At 36.5% G+C, this 16,944-nt stretch overlaps 1 protein-coding gene across 1 annotated transcript in view; it reads left to right on the top strand.

The window, feature by feature from the left end:
• Positions 1–16,662, top strand: part of LOC128998787 (homeobox protein unplugged-like) — a 28,960-nt gene extending 12,298 nt beyond the window's left edge. The window contains exons 3-5 of the mRNA XM_054425141.1: positions 1,774–1,976; positions 13,793–14,007; positions 14,716–16,662. Of these exons, the coding sequence (XP_054281116.1) occupies positions 1,774–1,976; positions 13,793–14,007; positions 14,716–14,970 (673 nt within the window). The 3' untranslated portion in view covers positions 14,971–16,662. The remainder of the gene's footprint in view (positions 1–1,773; positions 1,977–13,792; positions 14,008–14,715) is intronic.
• Positions 16,663–16,944: the final 282 nt, after the last annotated feature.

Here is a 16,944-nt window from a genome sequence, read left to right on the forward strand (position 1 = left end):
TCAACCATCAGCACATGCGAAAATGTATTAGGACAAATTTAAATTTAAGATTTCATTAATTTGAATTACGATTATCACTGGTCCTAGGACTCCTTTAAGGAAGGTGTCCCATTTTGTAACGCACATAGGCCTACACAATTATCTTATTTTACAATTGGCATTCTACTCTTACATAAAGACATTGGCCACTTCAAAACATCTCCACCATCAATATAGACACCCATCTCCATTCCGTTTCAACCATAGTTAGGAGTATTTTTAGTATTTGTAGAAGTATTTTTAACACATTAGAAAATTAAATATCACTCACTTCATTACTCTCACTACCAGCTGCGGCAGGTAGCTAATTTGTGAAACACTTTACATGAAAAAATATCGGAAAATTACCTGCCATCTTTTTAAAAATCAATCAATGATATAAGTTGCTGTTCTTAAGGCATACAATTTTAAAACGAAACCTTTACGAATGGGAAATAGCATTTCCGTAGTTTTTAATATGTAGGTATTTATGCGTTAATATAAGGAAATGGTTCAATAACCAAGCTATAATTGATGTTCAATCGAGGTAGTGTGGCAATTCAATGTTCGGTGAGGCAACGCAAAATCTTGGTCAGGCGAAAAATAGAAGAATATCGTTGGGAAAATTATACGTGTCCCTGTAAAATTCCTTCTAAAACCTATTCAAGGTGGAAGAGGACAAAGTACTATCTTATATAGTGAACAGCACGCACTGAATCACTACGATCACGTCACGTCAGCCATCTTGGATGTTTGTTACGTAAGAATGATGAAAACACAAGTACATGCACAATTGTCGAGGACGCTATTACAGTGATAATTATTTCATTGACGGATGAATAAATAGAAAAAAGGTGATGCAAATGACAAGTGAAAATACAGCATTTAAATATATTTTAATTTCATGTAAGCTTCTCGAAAACAGACAGAATGGAACCACATATTATTCACAACCAAAAATAATTTAAGGCTCAATAACAAGTAAACAAGGAAAATGTTAACAATAAAAAAATAACAGTGAGTAGAAATATTTTACACGAAGAATTATTATATTAAAATAAAGAAAAAAAAATATTAAATAATAAATAAATCAAATCTACAACTACAACTGTCATGGAATGGAATGGCCATTTCTATAACCTAACATCGTTAGGAAAACACGTCGTTAGTGACAGGCTCAACCCCGGAAACGCTCAAGATAATTATTTTCAAGAACGGTATGCGTTGCTCCTAAATAGTTCGAACGTCCGGTTGCATTGTGTCATTTACACTAATATGCTAAGTCAACTACTTGACCAAATGTCAGGTGTTTCCGCAGGACGAAGGATCGAGGATAAAGACAAATACCGTATAATTGTACGATTTGGTTGGGTTACGGTTGAACCAGAACTGTAAATAGCACAATCCTTATTTAAAAGTGTTGCAATTTTTTATTGAAGTTCGTGTTGCTATGTGTGGTCCAAGAACGCGTCTATTCTGTTCAACCGTTGGTTGCTGAATGTGTTAAATTCTATTTTAGGCCGGTTTTAGACGCTGAGCGTCTCAAGCGTCAACACATCCGCTTCTTGGACATTGGGCCTTATCAACATAACACATGTTATAGTTTGGTGCCGTTATCTAAAGTATACCTGCTTTTCATGGGTTGGACAACCAGTCCCAGAGCGAATGCGGATTGGTTGTCCGTCTTCCCAACTATATTGTAAGACGGACTCTTTGCCAGTAGACCTTGGGACTGACTGTCTATGTTTGTTCCAGATCTCTGCTGTATCAGGACCTCCTGACAGAACCATGTCTCAATCCCTTCCTCTACCACTCCTGGCTGGCCTCTCTACCTGTAAGACAGGACGTCGTAGCTCCTCTCTTCTCGCCACCAACTCACCATTCCGACGACTCTAGGTCGGATTCTAGGTCTCCAGTCACGCCCCATGACCTCACTCTTCCGAGACTTCATCCTGTTGGTAAGTCATTGTTTTGTAGTAATGTTTTCAAAACGTTCGAGTCAGAGTTATGGGTGGAAATGTCCCTTGGGTCCTTCTGAACAAAAAAATTGATTTTGGAAGCGACGTCTGTGTGTGTGTGTACAGACCTACAGACTACACATGTGGTCCGCTTTTGATGCAATTTGGTATGTGGTTTTGTATGGTTTGTTGCAAAATGGCGGTCGGTTATACAGGGGTGCCCATCCCCCCCTAGACTCATGACGCAACCCCCCCCCCGCAATTGAGCAACAGCCCCCCCCCCATAAATGATGTACACAACAAATTAGAAACATTATTCCCCCGCCCAGCACTATTTGTAAAACTATAAAAGAAGTTTTATAATTTTTTTAGATATTTAAAATTCAAACCCAGTTAATCTATATCAATAAAGTTATAGTTTTGTCTGAAAATTGCTCAGAATTGTACATAATTTGGGATATTTATGTTTTATACATTGAAGAAGTTGAAACATGTCTTATCTCAATTTATGTCCGTCTGTCGTCACGGCCCAGAATGCATTTTATGCAGCCTACTCATGGCCTACTCTAAAGAAAACTAGAGTACCGATTATGATTCTAATGGTTTAATTGTATCCACAAGATTGGCGAGAGAGTCCTTATAGCCATTAAAATATGGCCTCACTATTTTGGAAATAAAATAACGGACGATCAAAAACACAATTTTGTGTGATTTTTCAAGTTTATTTTCTCCATGTTTACTACATACGTCATTAATTTATGAAATACTAATAATCTGTTATGAGAACACGTCATGTATGAAATTATGAGCAGCTGTTTTGATAAAGATTCCTTTTCCTAGCTGTCACTGATATGTTTACATAAATGTTCTTTAAGAATACTGTGTAGGCCCTAACCATTTCCGATCACGTTTGTAAGCAAATCCAAAACCAAGTGAGATTAATAACCGTGTGGCTTTGGCTTACATAACGGGTTTGATTTATCACGAGTACTAATATGTAACTGTAAATTAAATGAAATAACTAGCCATCATCCAGGTCGGGAACCGGAGATTCTGTTTGTATCAAGTTGTACTTGAATTTTGATTACAGGGAAAAGACCGTGAATCAGTGTTGTACAGGACTGGAAAACTTATCTTTCTATATAAATAAAATTAGAGTTTCATAAATCACCTCAATTTAAGGAATTTTTTATTGCCAGAATATCCATACAGCGTTCGTAACCTGCTTAACGAATTGTCAGCGTCTTTCTCGATATTACGATCCCCTCTCCCTCCCTTTAGAAACATCACAGCTCCTTTGATGAAAATGAAATGGAAACAACGCTTGCGCCAACAATCGTCTGCTCCGTACACTTCTGTCTGCTGTGCGCTATGTTACAACAGATTTCAGATACAACAGCTCTAGGGAATGATGACGATATAATGCTTAGTACACTGTGATTGAGTGATAACCATGGTAACTTTAGTAAGGCTGTGATTGGCCAATGAGTAGACCTAAATATGGCGACTTGTTGAATTCGTGTATGAATTGAAGAGAAACCTATTAAAGAACAGAAGAACAAAGAAAGAGAATAACAAGATTGTTCTCGTTACATTCTTTTTTAAGAGTGTTTTAATTATCTCTCAATATAATTTTACAATTTTTTATTACTTATCTATCAATTCCTATGCTGTGTTACAGCACCTATCGGTAGCCTATCCGTCTATCATGAGCAGTACCTTATAACACTTTCTAAAGGTTCCTTTAATAATTTACGTTATTTATAGCAATACAATGTTTGGCTAGTGATTAGTTGAGTTTGAGTTAGCTACAATTTTAAACGTTTCCGTTTGTACAACTGAACCAAGATAAATGATTTGAAATTTACAATAATAATGATTGTGCAATATTGAATTTCGTTTATAAAAATGTAAATCGTGACGTTTATGGCTGTTTACAGCGTTTTAATGAGTTTGTCATCTGTTTTTATACTATATTGGATTAACCGTATTTTTCATTCCCCCCCTCTCCCTATTAACTCAGGTAATCGAGTATCTACACAATAGTGTAAAGTATTGTAGCCTATGCTACTTGCTACTTGATTGTATTTTAACGAGCTTTATGTCAACAAAGCGTTCTGCTGTGCTAAGTCGCGGTGTAGCTGGACGTGTCTGTACCACGCGTTATCTTTTAACTATCACAGCAGTTGAGCCATCCCGTGCGCTCCCTCTTAGATCTCACGTCTTGCTAATCTTAAATAAAAACTTTCTACACGAATCCTAAACTATCCTAAAATCCTATTTTAACTAATTTAATTCAATAATATAACTATTGTCATTAATTAATCCACTTTCTATCTGGCGACTTCGTAATGTATTTTGGATTGTCGTCACGTTGAACATTGTTGCTATTAACTTTAGCCCCCCCCCCCATTTGAATTTTTTGAGCCCCCCCCAAGAATTTCAATGACGCAGTCTGCGTCACGGCCCCCCCTTGTGGGCACCCCTGGGTTATATAATTGAAGTCAGTATATACCATTAACCCTGTATAGTCAGTCACATGCCATGTGAAGTCGCAATCTACAAACTAAAAGATTCACACTACTCCAGCCGCTGAGTGTCAAATACGTAACTGTTACAAAATGCTGAAAATTAAGCTGGTAAATAAAAACTGTTTTAAGAAAAACGTTGAATTTTGTCAGCATATTAAGAATTCAAAATTTAAAACGAGATCTAATAACATTTTAACATTCCTAGTCTCAAAACTTCATTTAAAAAAATTATATGTTTTCTATTGTTTTTGCAAATGATCTCAGGAATGAAACAGGCTATCGTACATTTTAGAGTCAACTCAAAGAGTTCTTGATTTGTTATTGTTTTTATAGTGTTAAGGTTTTTTTTAGAGAAAACATCGTAACATGTTTATTTGTATTGAATAATATGAAGCTTGCCAATGTATGTAATGATAGTGCCTATCATGTTCTCTGTTATTTATACAAAGTTGACAAAGTACTGTACAATTTACTTGAGATAAATGGCGAGAACCTATTTGCTGCTTTTTCATTTTCAAAAACACCGTTCGTTCAAATTAAAACATATATATTAAGTATGTGTCCGTTAGCGCGATAACTCCAGCAAAAATCATCCGATTTTGATTAAATTTTGTTCAAACGTGTAAACCTACATTTATTCGGACGAGATCTGGAACCCATGATCGGACCATGGGAACGGTGGTTTATGGGGTAATAAATAGGTGTTTTTCCATGTTTGACCCTCGAAAAATAAAATTTCCCAATGTTTCTTTAAACAATTTTGTAGAGCTTATGAAAAAATAGTTTAGTATATTAAAGTATTTTTGTATGATTATTGGTTACGAAAATTTTTTTTACATAAATTTAAAATTCCCATGTTATTATTATGGAGAATATTGTAAACTATTGTAGTTTGCTTGTTTATGTATATTTTTATAAAATTTGGCAATTTTATTTGTTTTGTATTCATGTATTATTATTTTACTACAACACACTTTATTACCCTCCCTGTAACAGCAAACCTAGGTACTCGTTAAACCTAATGTTATTTAAATATATTAAATTTGTGAAGATCAAATCAGGCTTAATAAAGGTTCGCTAGTGCGCAGGTAGGTTTGCTGCGGCGGAGATATTTTAATCTGTCCTGTTCCCCTATTGGACTTGTTGCTGGAAAGTGGCTGTATGGTGTATGGTATTCGAAGACATCCCATTCCTCATGTCATATGGACTAGCAAAATGAAGTCCAAGTAAAATGAATGAATAAAAATAAGTCTAGGAGCTTGTTTGATATACTGTATTGGGAAGGGTTCCACGCAACGAGAAACAGCTCAAATTTATCGTATTGAGGTAACATATTGAAAACTGTCGTGAACATTGATTTTTGAGGGTTGATCAAAGAAACTGCCATTAAGAAATTGAGTTGAAGTATGTGGGTAGTATTTTGGTATTCAGTTTTGTTTTAATACTCCATAAAGATATGTGATAAAGTAAATTGAATCAGTTGATAGCCTATTTGTTTAATTATTGTTTACAATATCCCAATTTTTTAATTAATGAAGTTCAAACCCTCACGTACACGTAGCATACTTAATACAAAAAATAGCTTATAAATTTAAATGTCATTATTAAAAACACATTTAAGTACATGCTAACGTAGCTTTCATCCTTATACAAAACTTATAGAACATTTTATACCATCCAGGAATTGTAGTCCAGAAACACACAAACACATTAGCGCTGAAGCTGTCTGGCAAAAAGGATAGAACTACTAAATGCTCCGTTTAGTCGAGCTACAAAACAGCTGTGTACAATTTACTGACAAATTATTTACAGGAGCATCAAAACGCGCGGGGGAGGAGAGGTTGTTATAAATGAGTTGCCGAGCAAGTCGTCGCCTTTTTAACCGATCCGAGGGTGATGAATGCTTTGGGCAGGTGAGGCAAACTCTGCCAGCTTCGCTCGGACTCCTCTCAACGGCCCAGTCCTAAATGAATCTCCATGCTAGTTTAGGCAACGAGGCGGTCGTGCAATGGTGTAACTCCTCATGGTCCTTCGAGCCGGATACAGCTATCTGCAATTTGTGAAATTGCCGAGATGAAATTACGCGTTGAATCTTAAGGCTTCGTCGATCTAGATCTAAAACTTCATTATAGATTCGGTAAATAGAATACGACGTCTAAAATTTAATTTAATGATTTTTTAACTTTTTTGGAGTTTTTTCTTGTTTTTGCAGCGAGTTGCTACCGGCTCTACGAGTTGTGTATTAATGACGTTATATTAATCACTATCTATGTACACTACTCATTACCTATATAATTGTTGCTATTGACATCAAATCCTCAAAAGATCATCCGTTGTAACTCAAAGGATGCTACAACAAAATTTATTGGAAATATATTGCATTACTAAACCTAATTTATTACAACCATTTACTTTTTAATATAAAAATCTTAGCTTTTCCAAGATTCCTTAATGTTTCTCCTCTAGGTTTACAAAGTATGAATCATAATAATTATAAAGCGTTCATTACGAAGTAAAAATAATATTTTTATAAAAAGAATATTCAATTGGCTCTAATGTGAAATCTAATCATAGTTTAGGCATTCAAGCATACTGATGGTACAACATACAACGAATCTTTAATGTTGTCACTCATTATAACTTATAGGCCTAAGAGAAGGGATGTCAAGACTAAACCAGGACGGGAATAGGAGAGGAAGTATTTATCATTAATCAAAAGCTCGGACGAGAATCAACCAGTATCAGGTTGGCGACAATAGGTGGCGGGACCACAATAATTAAGCAGGCGTCGTCGTTCTTTGACTTAGAGTGGGTGGGGGGAGGACGGACTCGGAATACTTATGGTGCTGCGGCGGCGCTCAAAGGGTGCCAAAATAGTCGGATAACTCGAGGTGGGAATGGTAATGTTGACAGATTGTTTCCCGCCGCGTGAGGATATGTGGGGTGGTCACCGTAGTGCGGAAACGCAACAGACCTGAGGAAACACTGAATAACATAATTAACCACCAGATCTGAAAAAGCTCTAGGGAACATAGTAAACTAACCATACCTAAGGAAACACTAGGTAACATAACATACCCACTAGACACGAGGAAACTATAGGTAATATAAAATACCCACCAGCCAGACCTGAGGAGACTCTAAATAAACAAACGTTCCATACCGGAGGAAACACTATGTAACATAACATACCCACCATACCCGAGGAAACACTAGGTAACATAACATACCCACCATACCCAAGGAATCTCTAGGTAACATAACATACCCACCATACCCGAGGGAACACTAGGTAACATAACATACCCACCATACCCGAGGGAACACTAGGTAACATAACATACTCACCATACCCGAGGAATCTCTAGGTAACATAACATACCCACCATACCCAAGGAATCTCTAGGTAACATAACATACCCACCATACCCGAGGGAACACTAGGTAACATAACATACCCACCATACCCGAGGGAACACTAGGTAACATAACATACCCACCATACCCGAGGGAACACTAGGTAACATAACATACCCACCATACCCGAGGAATCTCTAGGTAACATAACATACCCACCATACCCGAGGGAACACTAGGTAACATAACATACCCACCATACCCGAGGGAACACTAGGTAACATAACATACTCACCATACCCGAGGGAACACTAGGTAACATAACATACCCACCATACCCGAGGGAACACTAGGTAACATAACATACCCACCATACCCGAGGGAACACTAGGTAACATAACATACCCACCATACCCGAGGAATCTCTAGGTAACATAACATACCCACCATACCCGAGGGAACACTAGGTAACATAACATACCCACCATACCCAAGGAATCTCTAGGTAACATAACATACCCACCATACCCGAGGGAACACTAGGTAACATAACATACCCACCATACCCGAGGGAACACTAGGTAACATAACATACTCACCATACCCGAGGAATCTCTAGGTAACATAACATACCCACCATACCCAAGGAATCTCTAGGTAACATAACATACCCACCATACCCGAGGGAACACTAGGTAACATAACATACCCACCATACCCGAGGGAACACTAGGTAACATAACATACTCACCATACCCAAGGAATCTCTAAGTAACATAACATACCCACCATACCCGAGGGAACACTAGGTAACATAACATACCCACCATACCCGAGGGAACACTAGGTAACATAACATACTCACCATACCCGAGGAATCTCTAGGTAACATAACATACCCACCATACCCAAGGAATCTCTAGGTAACATAACATACCCACCATACCCGAGGGAACACTAGGTAACATAACATACCCACCATACCCGAGGGAACACTAGGTAACATAACATACTCACCATACCCGAGGAATCTCTAGGAAAATTAACAAACCCACCATACCCGAAGAATCACTAGGTAACATAACATACCCACCATACCCAAGGAATCTCTAGGTAACATAACATACCCACCATACCCGAGGGAACACTAGGTAACATAACATACCCACCATACCCGAGGGAACACTAGGTAACATAACATACCCACCATACCCGAGGAAACACTAGGTAACATAACATACCCACCATACCCGAGGAATCTCTAGGAAAATTAACAAACCCACCATACCCGAGGAATCTCTAGGAAAATTAACAAACCCACCATACCCGAAGAATCACTAGGTAACATAACATACCCACCATACCCCAGGAATCACTAAGTAACATAACATACCCACCATACCTCAGGAATCACTAAGTAACATAACATACCCACCATACCCCAGGAATCACTAAGTAACATAACATACCCACCATACCCAAGGAATCTCTAGGTAACATAACATACCCACCATACCCGAGGAATCTCAAGGAAACTTAACAAACCCACCATACCCGAAGAATCACTAGGTAACATAACATACCCACCATACCCCAGGAATCACTAAGTAACATAACATACCCACCATACCTCAGGAATCACTAAGTAACATAACATACCCACCATACCCAAGGAATCTCTAGGTAACATAACATACCCACCATACCCCAGGAATCACTAAGTAACATAACATACCCACCATACCCCAGGAATCACTAGGTAACATAACATACCCACCATACCCGAGGAATCTCTAGGAAACTTAACAAACCCACCATACCCGAAGAATCACTAGGGGTATGGTGGGTATGTTATATTACCTAGAGATTCCTTGGGTATGGTGGGTATGTTATGTAACATACCCACCATAAATAAGAAAACACTAGGTAACATAACATACCCACCATACCCAAGGAATCGCTAGGTAGCATAACATACCACCATAACCAAGGAAACACTAGGTAACATAACATACTCACCATACTCGAGGAAACACTAGGTAACTTAACATACCCACCATAACCAAGGAAACACTAGGTAACATAACATACCTACCATACCCGAGGAAACACTAGGTAACATAACATACTCACCATACTCGAGGAAACACTAGGTAACTTAACATCCCCACCATAACCAAGGAAACACTAGGTAACATAAAAAACCCACCATACCCGAGGAAACACTAGGTAACATAACATACTCACCATACTCGAGGAAATACTAGGTAACTTAACATACCCACCATAACCAAGGAAATACCTGGTAACATAAAATACCCTCGCCGCAGCAAACCTGCAGACTAAGCGAATTTCAACTTGCCTGATTACATTTTTACTAAAATATTTCCATAAATAAGACATATTTATTCCCAATTTAAATAACATTAGATTTAACCAGTGCTTAGGTTTGCTGCTACGGGGAAGGTAAAAAGTGTTTTTTGACCATTTGTCAATAGTATAGGATGAAATAAATAAATTTGCCAAATTTTATCAACGTATATCCATTAACAAGTAAACTACAACAGTTTTTATTTTCTCCATAAGAATAACATGGGAATTTTAAATTACACTTTTTTTAATTTTCTCCGTGACCGTTAGGCATAAAACAGCGCTTCAATATACTAAATTATTTCTTTTTTTAAGCTCTACAAAATGGTTGAGAAATAAATTGCAAAAATTTTCATTTTTAGGGTTAAAAATGGGAAAAACCTATTTTTACCCCATAAAACCCCCCATAAACCCCTGTTCCCATGGTCCGATTATGCTGGTTCGCGAACTCGTTCGAATAAATGTAGGTTTACACGTTTGTACCAAATTTCATCAAAATCGGGCCATTTTTGCTCGAGTCATCGCGCTAACGGACACATATATAAATATATATATATATATATATGAATTTGAACGGATGGTGTTTTTGGTCTCTGGGGACCTCAAAACGAAAAAGTAAATCGGTCCCGGGTCTAGGTCTTACCATGAGACCTACGGTAATAGCTTATTCCCTATATGGGCAATTCGCTAAAACCCACCATACATAAAGAAATTCTAGGCACACAATAAACCAACCAGACCTGAGAAAACCCTATGCAACATAGCAAATCAACCAGACATGAGGAAAGTTTAGATAACATAACAAACCAATCATATCCAATGTAACGCTAGGCAACATATACCAATCAGATCCGAAGAAACACTATATAACATACCTTTCCTGGAGCTGTATGGTTATAAGGGAAAAGGAAGGATTCAGGAAATCTATCAGACCAGAGGGAGCGATATGTAACATAATAATCCATTGACAAAACATGAGGGACCAGGAGACAATATTTCAGTTATCTTGTGCGGCTTAAAGAATTCTATCAGAGCTTTTAAGGAACACCCGACTCGCTCACGGACACTCACCACCTAATTGCCCAAAAGCCCCGATACCCTTCAATAAAAATATAACACCTGTTGTATAATGCCTCAAAATTGCAATTCATATGTTAGATGTACATTAGAGAAATACCAACTAAAATAATAAAATTAAATCAATAATTTAAAATGATTATCATACAGGGTTAGTAAAAAGTGTGGAGACCCCCTGTTATTTTTTTAACGGCCCATACTAGAAAAACTAAACTCGGCACACCATTATGGCATGTTATGAAGTACTTTTTGGGCATAACCGCCACTTGGTGTTCATCCCCAAAATGGGGGACTTTGGGGGAAACTAAAAAATTTCAAATACAAAGACCCATCGAGTGACCCCTCATTTTGAAGTTCCTGGTAAAAGAAAACCAACAACGCAAACTAGAGGTCTCTATCTCATTTCAGTACAAAATGGCAGCCGATTGAAATTCTCATAAGTTCCCAAACCCAAAATGGGGGATTTTGGGGGAAACTCAAAACTTTTAATGATAAGCCCCGTTGAGTGACCCCTCATTTTGAAGGTCATAATAAAAGAAAACTAACAACACAAATTATAGGTATCTATCTTAACACAGTAAAATATGGCAGCCAATTCAATATAAAATTGCAAGTTATTTCCGATTTTAAAGATTTAAATCACCTTCCATTTTTTACTGGATTGAGATAGAAACCTCTAGTTTGCGTTGTTAGTTTTCCTTTACCAGGACCTTCAAAATGAGGGGTCACTTGATGGGGCTTATCATTAAAAACTTTTGAGTTTCCCCCAAAATCCCCCATTTTGGGTTTGGTAAGCAAGTGGCTATTAGGCTTTAAAAGTACTTCATAACATGCCAAAAAGGTGTGTAGAGTTTAGTTTTCCTAGTGTGAGCCGCTACAAAATTTACAGGGGGTCTCCAGACTTGGAAAGCTGCAAGTTAAATTCAACTTCTGAGAATTTCAATTGGCTGCCATTTTTTACTGGATTGAGATAAAGACCTCTAGTTTGCGTTTTTGGTTTTCTTTTACCAGGACCTTCAAAATGAGGGGTCACTCGATAGGTCTTTGTATTTGAAATTTTTGAGTTTCCCCCAAAATCCCCCATTTTGGGGATGTACACCAAGTGACGGTTATGCCCAAAAAGTACTTCATAACATGCCATAAAGGTGTGCCGAGTTTAGTTTTTCTAGTATGGGCCGTTAAAAAAATAACAGGGGGTCTCCACACTTTTTACTAACCCTGTATTTCTGTGATTTACGTGGCAGGTGAATGATCAGTTGTAATCCCTTGCGTCTGTGACTGAGAGGGCTACGTGTGTGAGTAGGGTCGGCCCTTCGGTCAGCCGTATGGCCGTAGTCGCTAAGCAAACAGACTATACAAATAGGTACAGTGGCAAACCGAATGTAATGTAGTTTGATTATTTTGTTTGAAAAAGAATTCTGATTCATAATGTTACTTTGTAGTAACTAGTAACATTGTCATGATAACTAGACTAATAACAAACAACCAATAATAACCACGATAGCTAGATAGGCCTAATTCAAGACCAAACCCGTAAACTAGCTAATAATCAATTTCCAATCAAAGTAACGTGTCGTTCAGCGTCGACGAATTAGAACGAAGAAAGTAATTACACAAGGACTTTTTATCGACGAAATACAAATTTAATTAGGTGAGAAAAGATAAAGAGGAACGAAGAAGTGGCAATGGGCTGGGGAGAGGCGGAGCTTGCTACAGATCGTCTCCAGGCCCAATTGACATCAAAGTGTGGCTGGGAATCGACCGAAGAAACAGTGATGATTTATATGTGAGGGGAAGCTACAAACAATGCGACATGCCAACATGTCTTCCAAACGGCGCCGCTTCGGTCTTTGACTACGCTGCAACATCTTGAGTCTTGTGACCAGGTGCTCGTCTTCGACTGCACGTGAACTCTGCACTTTGGTCGTAGTAAGACCTTCCTTCATTTCATTCATAGTTTGCGAAGCAACTCATCAGTTTTCTAAAAATACTGAAGATAAGATTTTTATTGGGTCACTTTGGAAGACGATTACATTATTTATAGATTAGAATGAAAAGTAAATATTTCGTTAGTTGTATGCAAACTGAAGATGGCAAATCATTGCCATGATGAGTCAAAAATGTAAATACTTAATTTATAAAAACAATTCATTTTTGTGATTTATCAAAACAAATGTCGCTTTTGATTATGAGATAATACCAACGATATAAACAACTCACAACGATGTAGTTCTTTACTTCGTTGGATAATACGCCTGCTTTCACTCTTCTGCTAACTGTACGCAAGGCAGTCCAATATTCATTTACATGCGATGTCAGGGATGCTAGAATGTGCTAGTTTCCCATAGCGATCAAAGATTTTGGTCAATGACGATCGGAGAAGTCTTCAAATGCAATGGCCGTTTTGCTTTGAACCGACGGCTGTTACAGTATAGGATTCCTCTTCAGCCTTCTTGGAACTGACAACGACGCTTGTTACAGGCAGTCCTGGAGGCAGTGGAAGGGACAGTGGAGATGGCGAAGACGACGAGACTCAAACAAACAACACACCAACTTCCAACAAGACCCGTCGAAGACGAACAGCATTCACCAGCGAACAGCTCCTGGAACTTGAGAGAGAGTTTGTCGCCAAGAAGTACCTGAGTTTGACTGAGAGGTCACAAATTGCAAACGCATTAAATCTCAGCGAGGTTCAGGTACGTTCCTTTTGGAGGCTGAATATAGTCTTTTACCTCAAGTGCTAGTTTGTTATAGTCTCGTACTCAAAGATATAGAGCGTAATTATAAACCTCTACAGCTTTTTGCACCCTTGTAATCTTCTGCATCTCAGATATCTTGGTGTATTTTATATTTTTGTATTGTTACTTTTTTTACATAGCAATATTTGGTATCTTGGCGTTGCTAAAGATTAATAATAAACCACCAACTTATACCTCTTAAACCACTAGAACACCACTTAATATCCTATTTTACCACTTGATAATATGTTTTGTACTTCTTACTTAATTTGTATGTATCTTGTACCTTGAACTTTCAGTAGTTTTCCTCATATTATAATTTATATATATATTTTTAAATTTGTTCTCATGTTATGTTCACTTTGTACAAATTCAAATGTTTTACTATTAACAAAAGTCACATCCATCAAAACATACAAGTTGTGTTATAAAATCTTGTATAAAATAATATTGAATTATTAAGGCAATTACGGAAGTAAATAAAATAATGTAGTTAAAAAAATTATAAGAATAAACGATGTATTAATATAATTTTTTGTATGAGGATTTACCTTATAGTTTTCTTTATATCACTGATTCGGATTCATTTTTTCATTTAATAATCTGTTTTTTTGCAATTTAAAAAACTATTCTTAACCTGTAAGTTACCGTATCATATCTTTACAGGTTAAAATCTGGTTTCAAAACAGAAGAGCGAAATGGAAGAGGGTCAAAGCTGGTGGGATGTCTTCTTCTTCGGGTGCAGGAGGCCATAGATCAAGTTCCTCCAACAACAACAACGGTTGCAAGATAGTTGTTCCCATTCCTGTCCATGTGAACCGTTTTGCCGTCAGATCTCAGCATCAACAGTTGGAGAAGTGTGGGCCCGGGCTGGCTCATTTGCACGGACTCAAAATCCAGCCCCCAGGCCCCGGTTGCTAGCCGTGGCGTCCCTCGGGGTTCAGTGATAGTCACTCTCTGTTTCAACCTTAGGTTCTGCTGGAAATATCTATCCTGGGGTTTATTACGTAAACGGATGAGAGTTTAATGACAATTTTCACTATGTCTAAACTAATGTTATTGAAATTGGACACATTGTTGTGTTGTTTGAATCTTTGTTACCATCTTTAAAGTTGGTATAATTGGTGATCGACAATTTCATATAAGTTACCTGAGTGGACTGGAAGGTTAATATATAAAATTTACCACAAATTATACTATTTATTTTCTTCTTACTAGAAAAAGTGCTTTGTGATAAGCATCGCGTACAATACAAAAATGTTTTTACATTCTTCAATAATCTGGTACTGTACACGATTTCCAATTTTATGTGATAATTTCAAATTGGCCTAGTGAAGATATGGGGTTTGTCACTCACCCGTTTATAAAAAATACCCAGATCATTTATACATAGTTTGTCTTTATATTATCTGATTACGGCCATATCCATAATGTGAATGTGCAATATGCTTATTTTACTTTAAGTTCGTTAGGTGTTATGAATCTTTACCCAAAATTAGCTTTTATTTATTATTAAGTGAAAACGGGTTGAAAAAAATACTCAGGTTTGAAATAGTGGATTAAGTGTTACTAACTAAATAGTTTACGCCCATATTAAAATTCCGATTTAAAAGTTTTTTTAATATTCTGTCAAATTTACACAAGTTGATTACAAAATAATATCAGCCTCAACCATAAGTACTCGTATATTTTTTTACGTTAAGAGTTTTTTTTATTATTTAACAAAGTTTGATACGTTTTCTATAACCCCCACTTGATTTTTTTATTGGATCTAGTCGAAGTGTATGTGTGAATTTTATAAGCCAAATATTATTCCAAATAGAATTCCCAAAACGTATCTCACATTTTCAATTCAAAGTTTTATTTAGAATATTTGATTCAATATCAATATGGTTTATACCTGACGAATTAATCTAATGGCTTGAATTTAAGTGATAGAAGCTGATCTTTTAGATTTTAAATTCAAGTGCTAATTTTATACCAAATTTTTCTGACCATAAAACGATTTATTCTTATTTAGACTATCTTTGCCATTAATTTACGAAGTAAGCGTCTGTCACCGTTATTTAGAAGTTCGTGCTTTTTAACATATTAAGTAATTTAATTTCGATACTTAACGTTGTTTTCCTAATATGAATTATTGTATGTAATGAACAATTTTTTTTAGTTCGTATTAAATTCAGTACGTACCAAAGTGACAAAATGATTTTGTAATCCATAAAGTAAAGAGAGGTGAATGTTTCATAGATATTTTAAAAGTATGTTTTGATTGTTAATGAAAATCAAATATTAGCCAGTTTTGTGTTAGTTAAAATATAAGAATTCTTTGTTCCAGTTTTATCTTGACAACCATAAACACATTGTTGCAAGATCGAATTTTGCTATTATAAAGTCTGACTGTTCAATGCAATCCCTAATTTCAGGTTGTCCAAACCCGTTTTGGCGGGCTTTAGTAATTTACTTGTACAGTATATATATAAAAATTGTTGGAATAGAAATAAGAATAGAATATTAGTAAGAATGTTTTGTTTTGTATATAGTTATGATCACAGAAGTAAATGTTTTATAATATGTTTATTTGAAGATTATATCTTAAGTAGGAATTAAACTATATCGTTCTTTGCTTTAGTTTATTAGATATTAATAAATTGTTCTAATAAAATATTTACTCGTATTTAATGATTTTATCCTGAATCTCAATTTAAATTCAACTGAAGTTGAATGTTCCTTAATACAAACGTTCTCTGAAACTATTCAGTTAAGAAAGTAACATAGTATACAAGTATACAAAACTTCTAAGAGTGTCGTAAAGACTAATTAATTACGTGAGTTGCTTACACTACTTTACCTACGATCGTTTCGTGTGTTAATATAGTTTTTAAAACATTATAACCT

Source organism: Macrosteles quadrilineatus, unplaced genomic scaffold (genome assembly GCF_028750875.1).
Source record: "Macrosteles quadrilineatus isolate MER2022 unplaced genomic scaffold, UCM_ALF_1.0 Scaffold_7__1_contigs__length_78375512, whole genome shotgun sequence".
Classification (NCBI taxonomy): Eukaryota; Metazoa; Arthropoda; class Insecta; order Hemiptera; family Cicadellidae; genus Macrosteles; species Macrosteles quadrilineatus.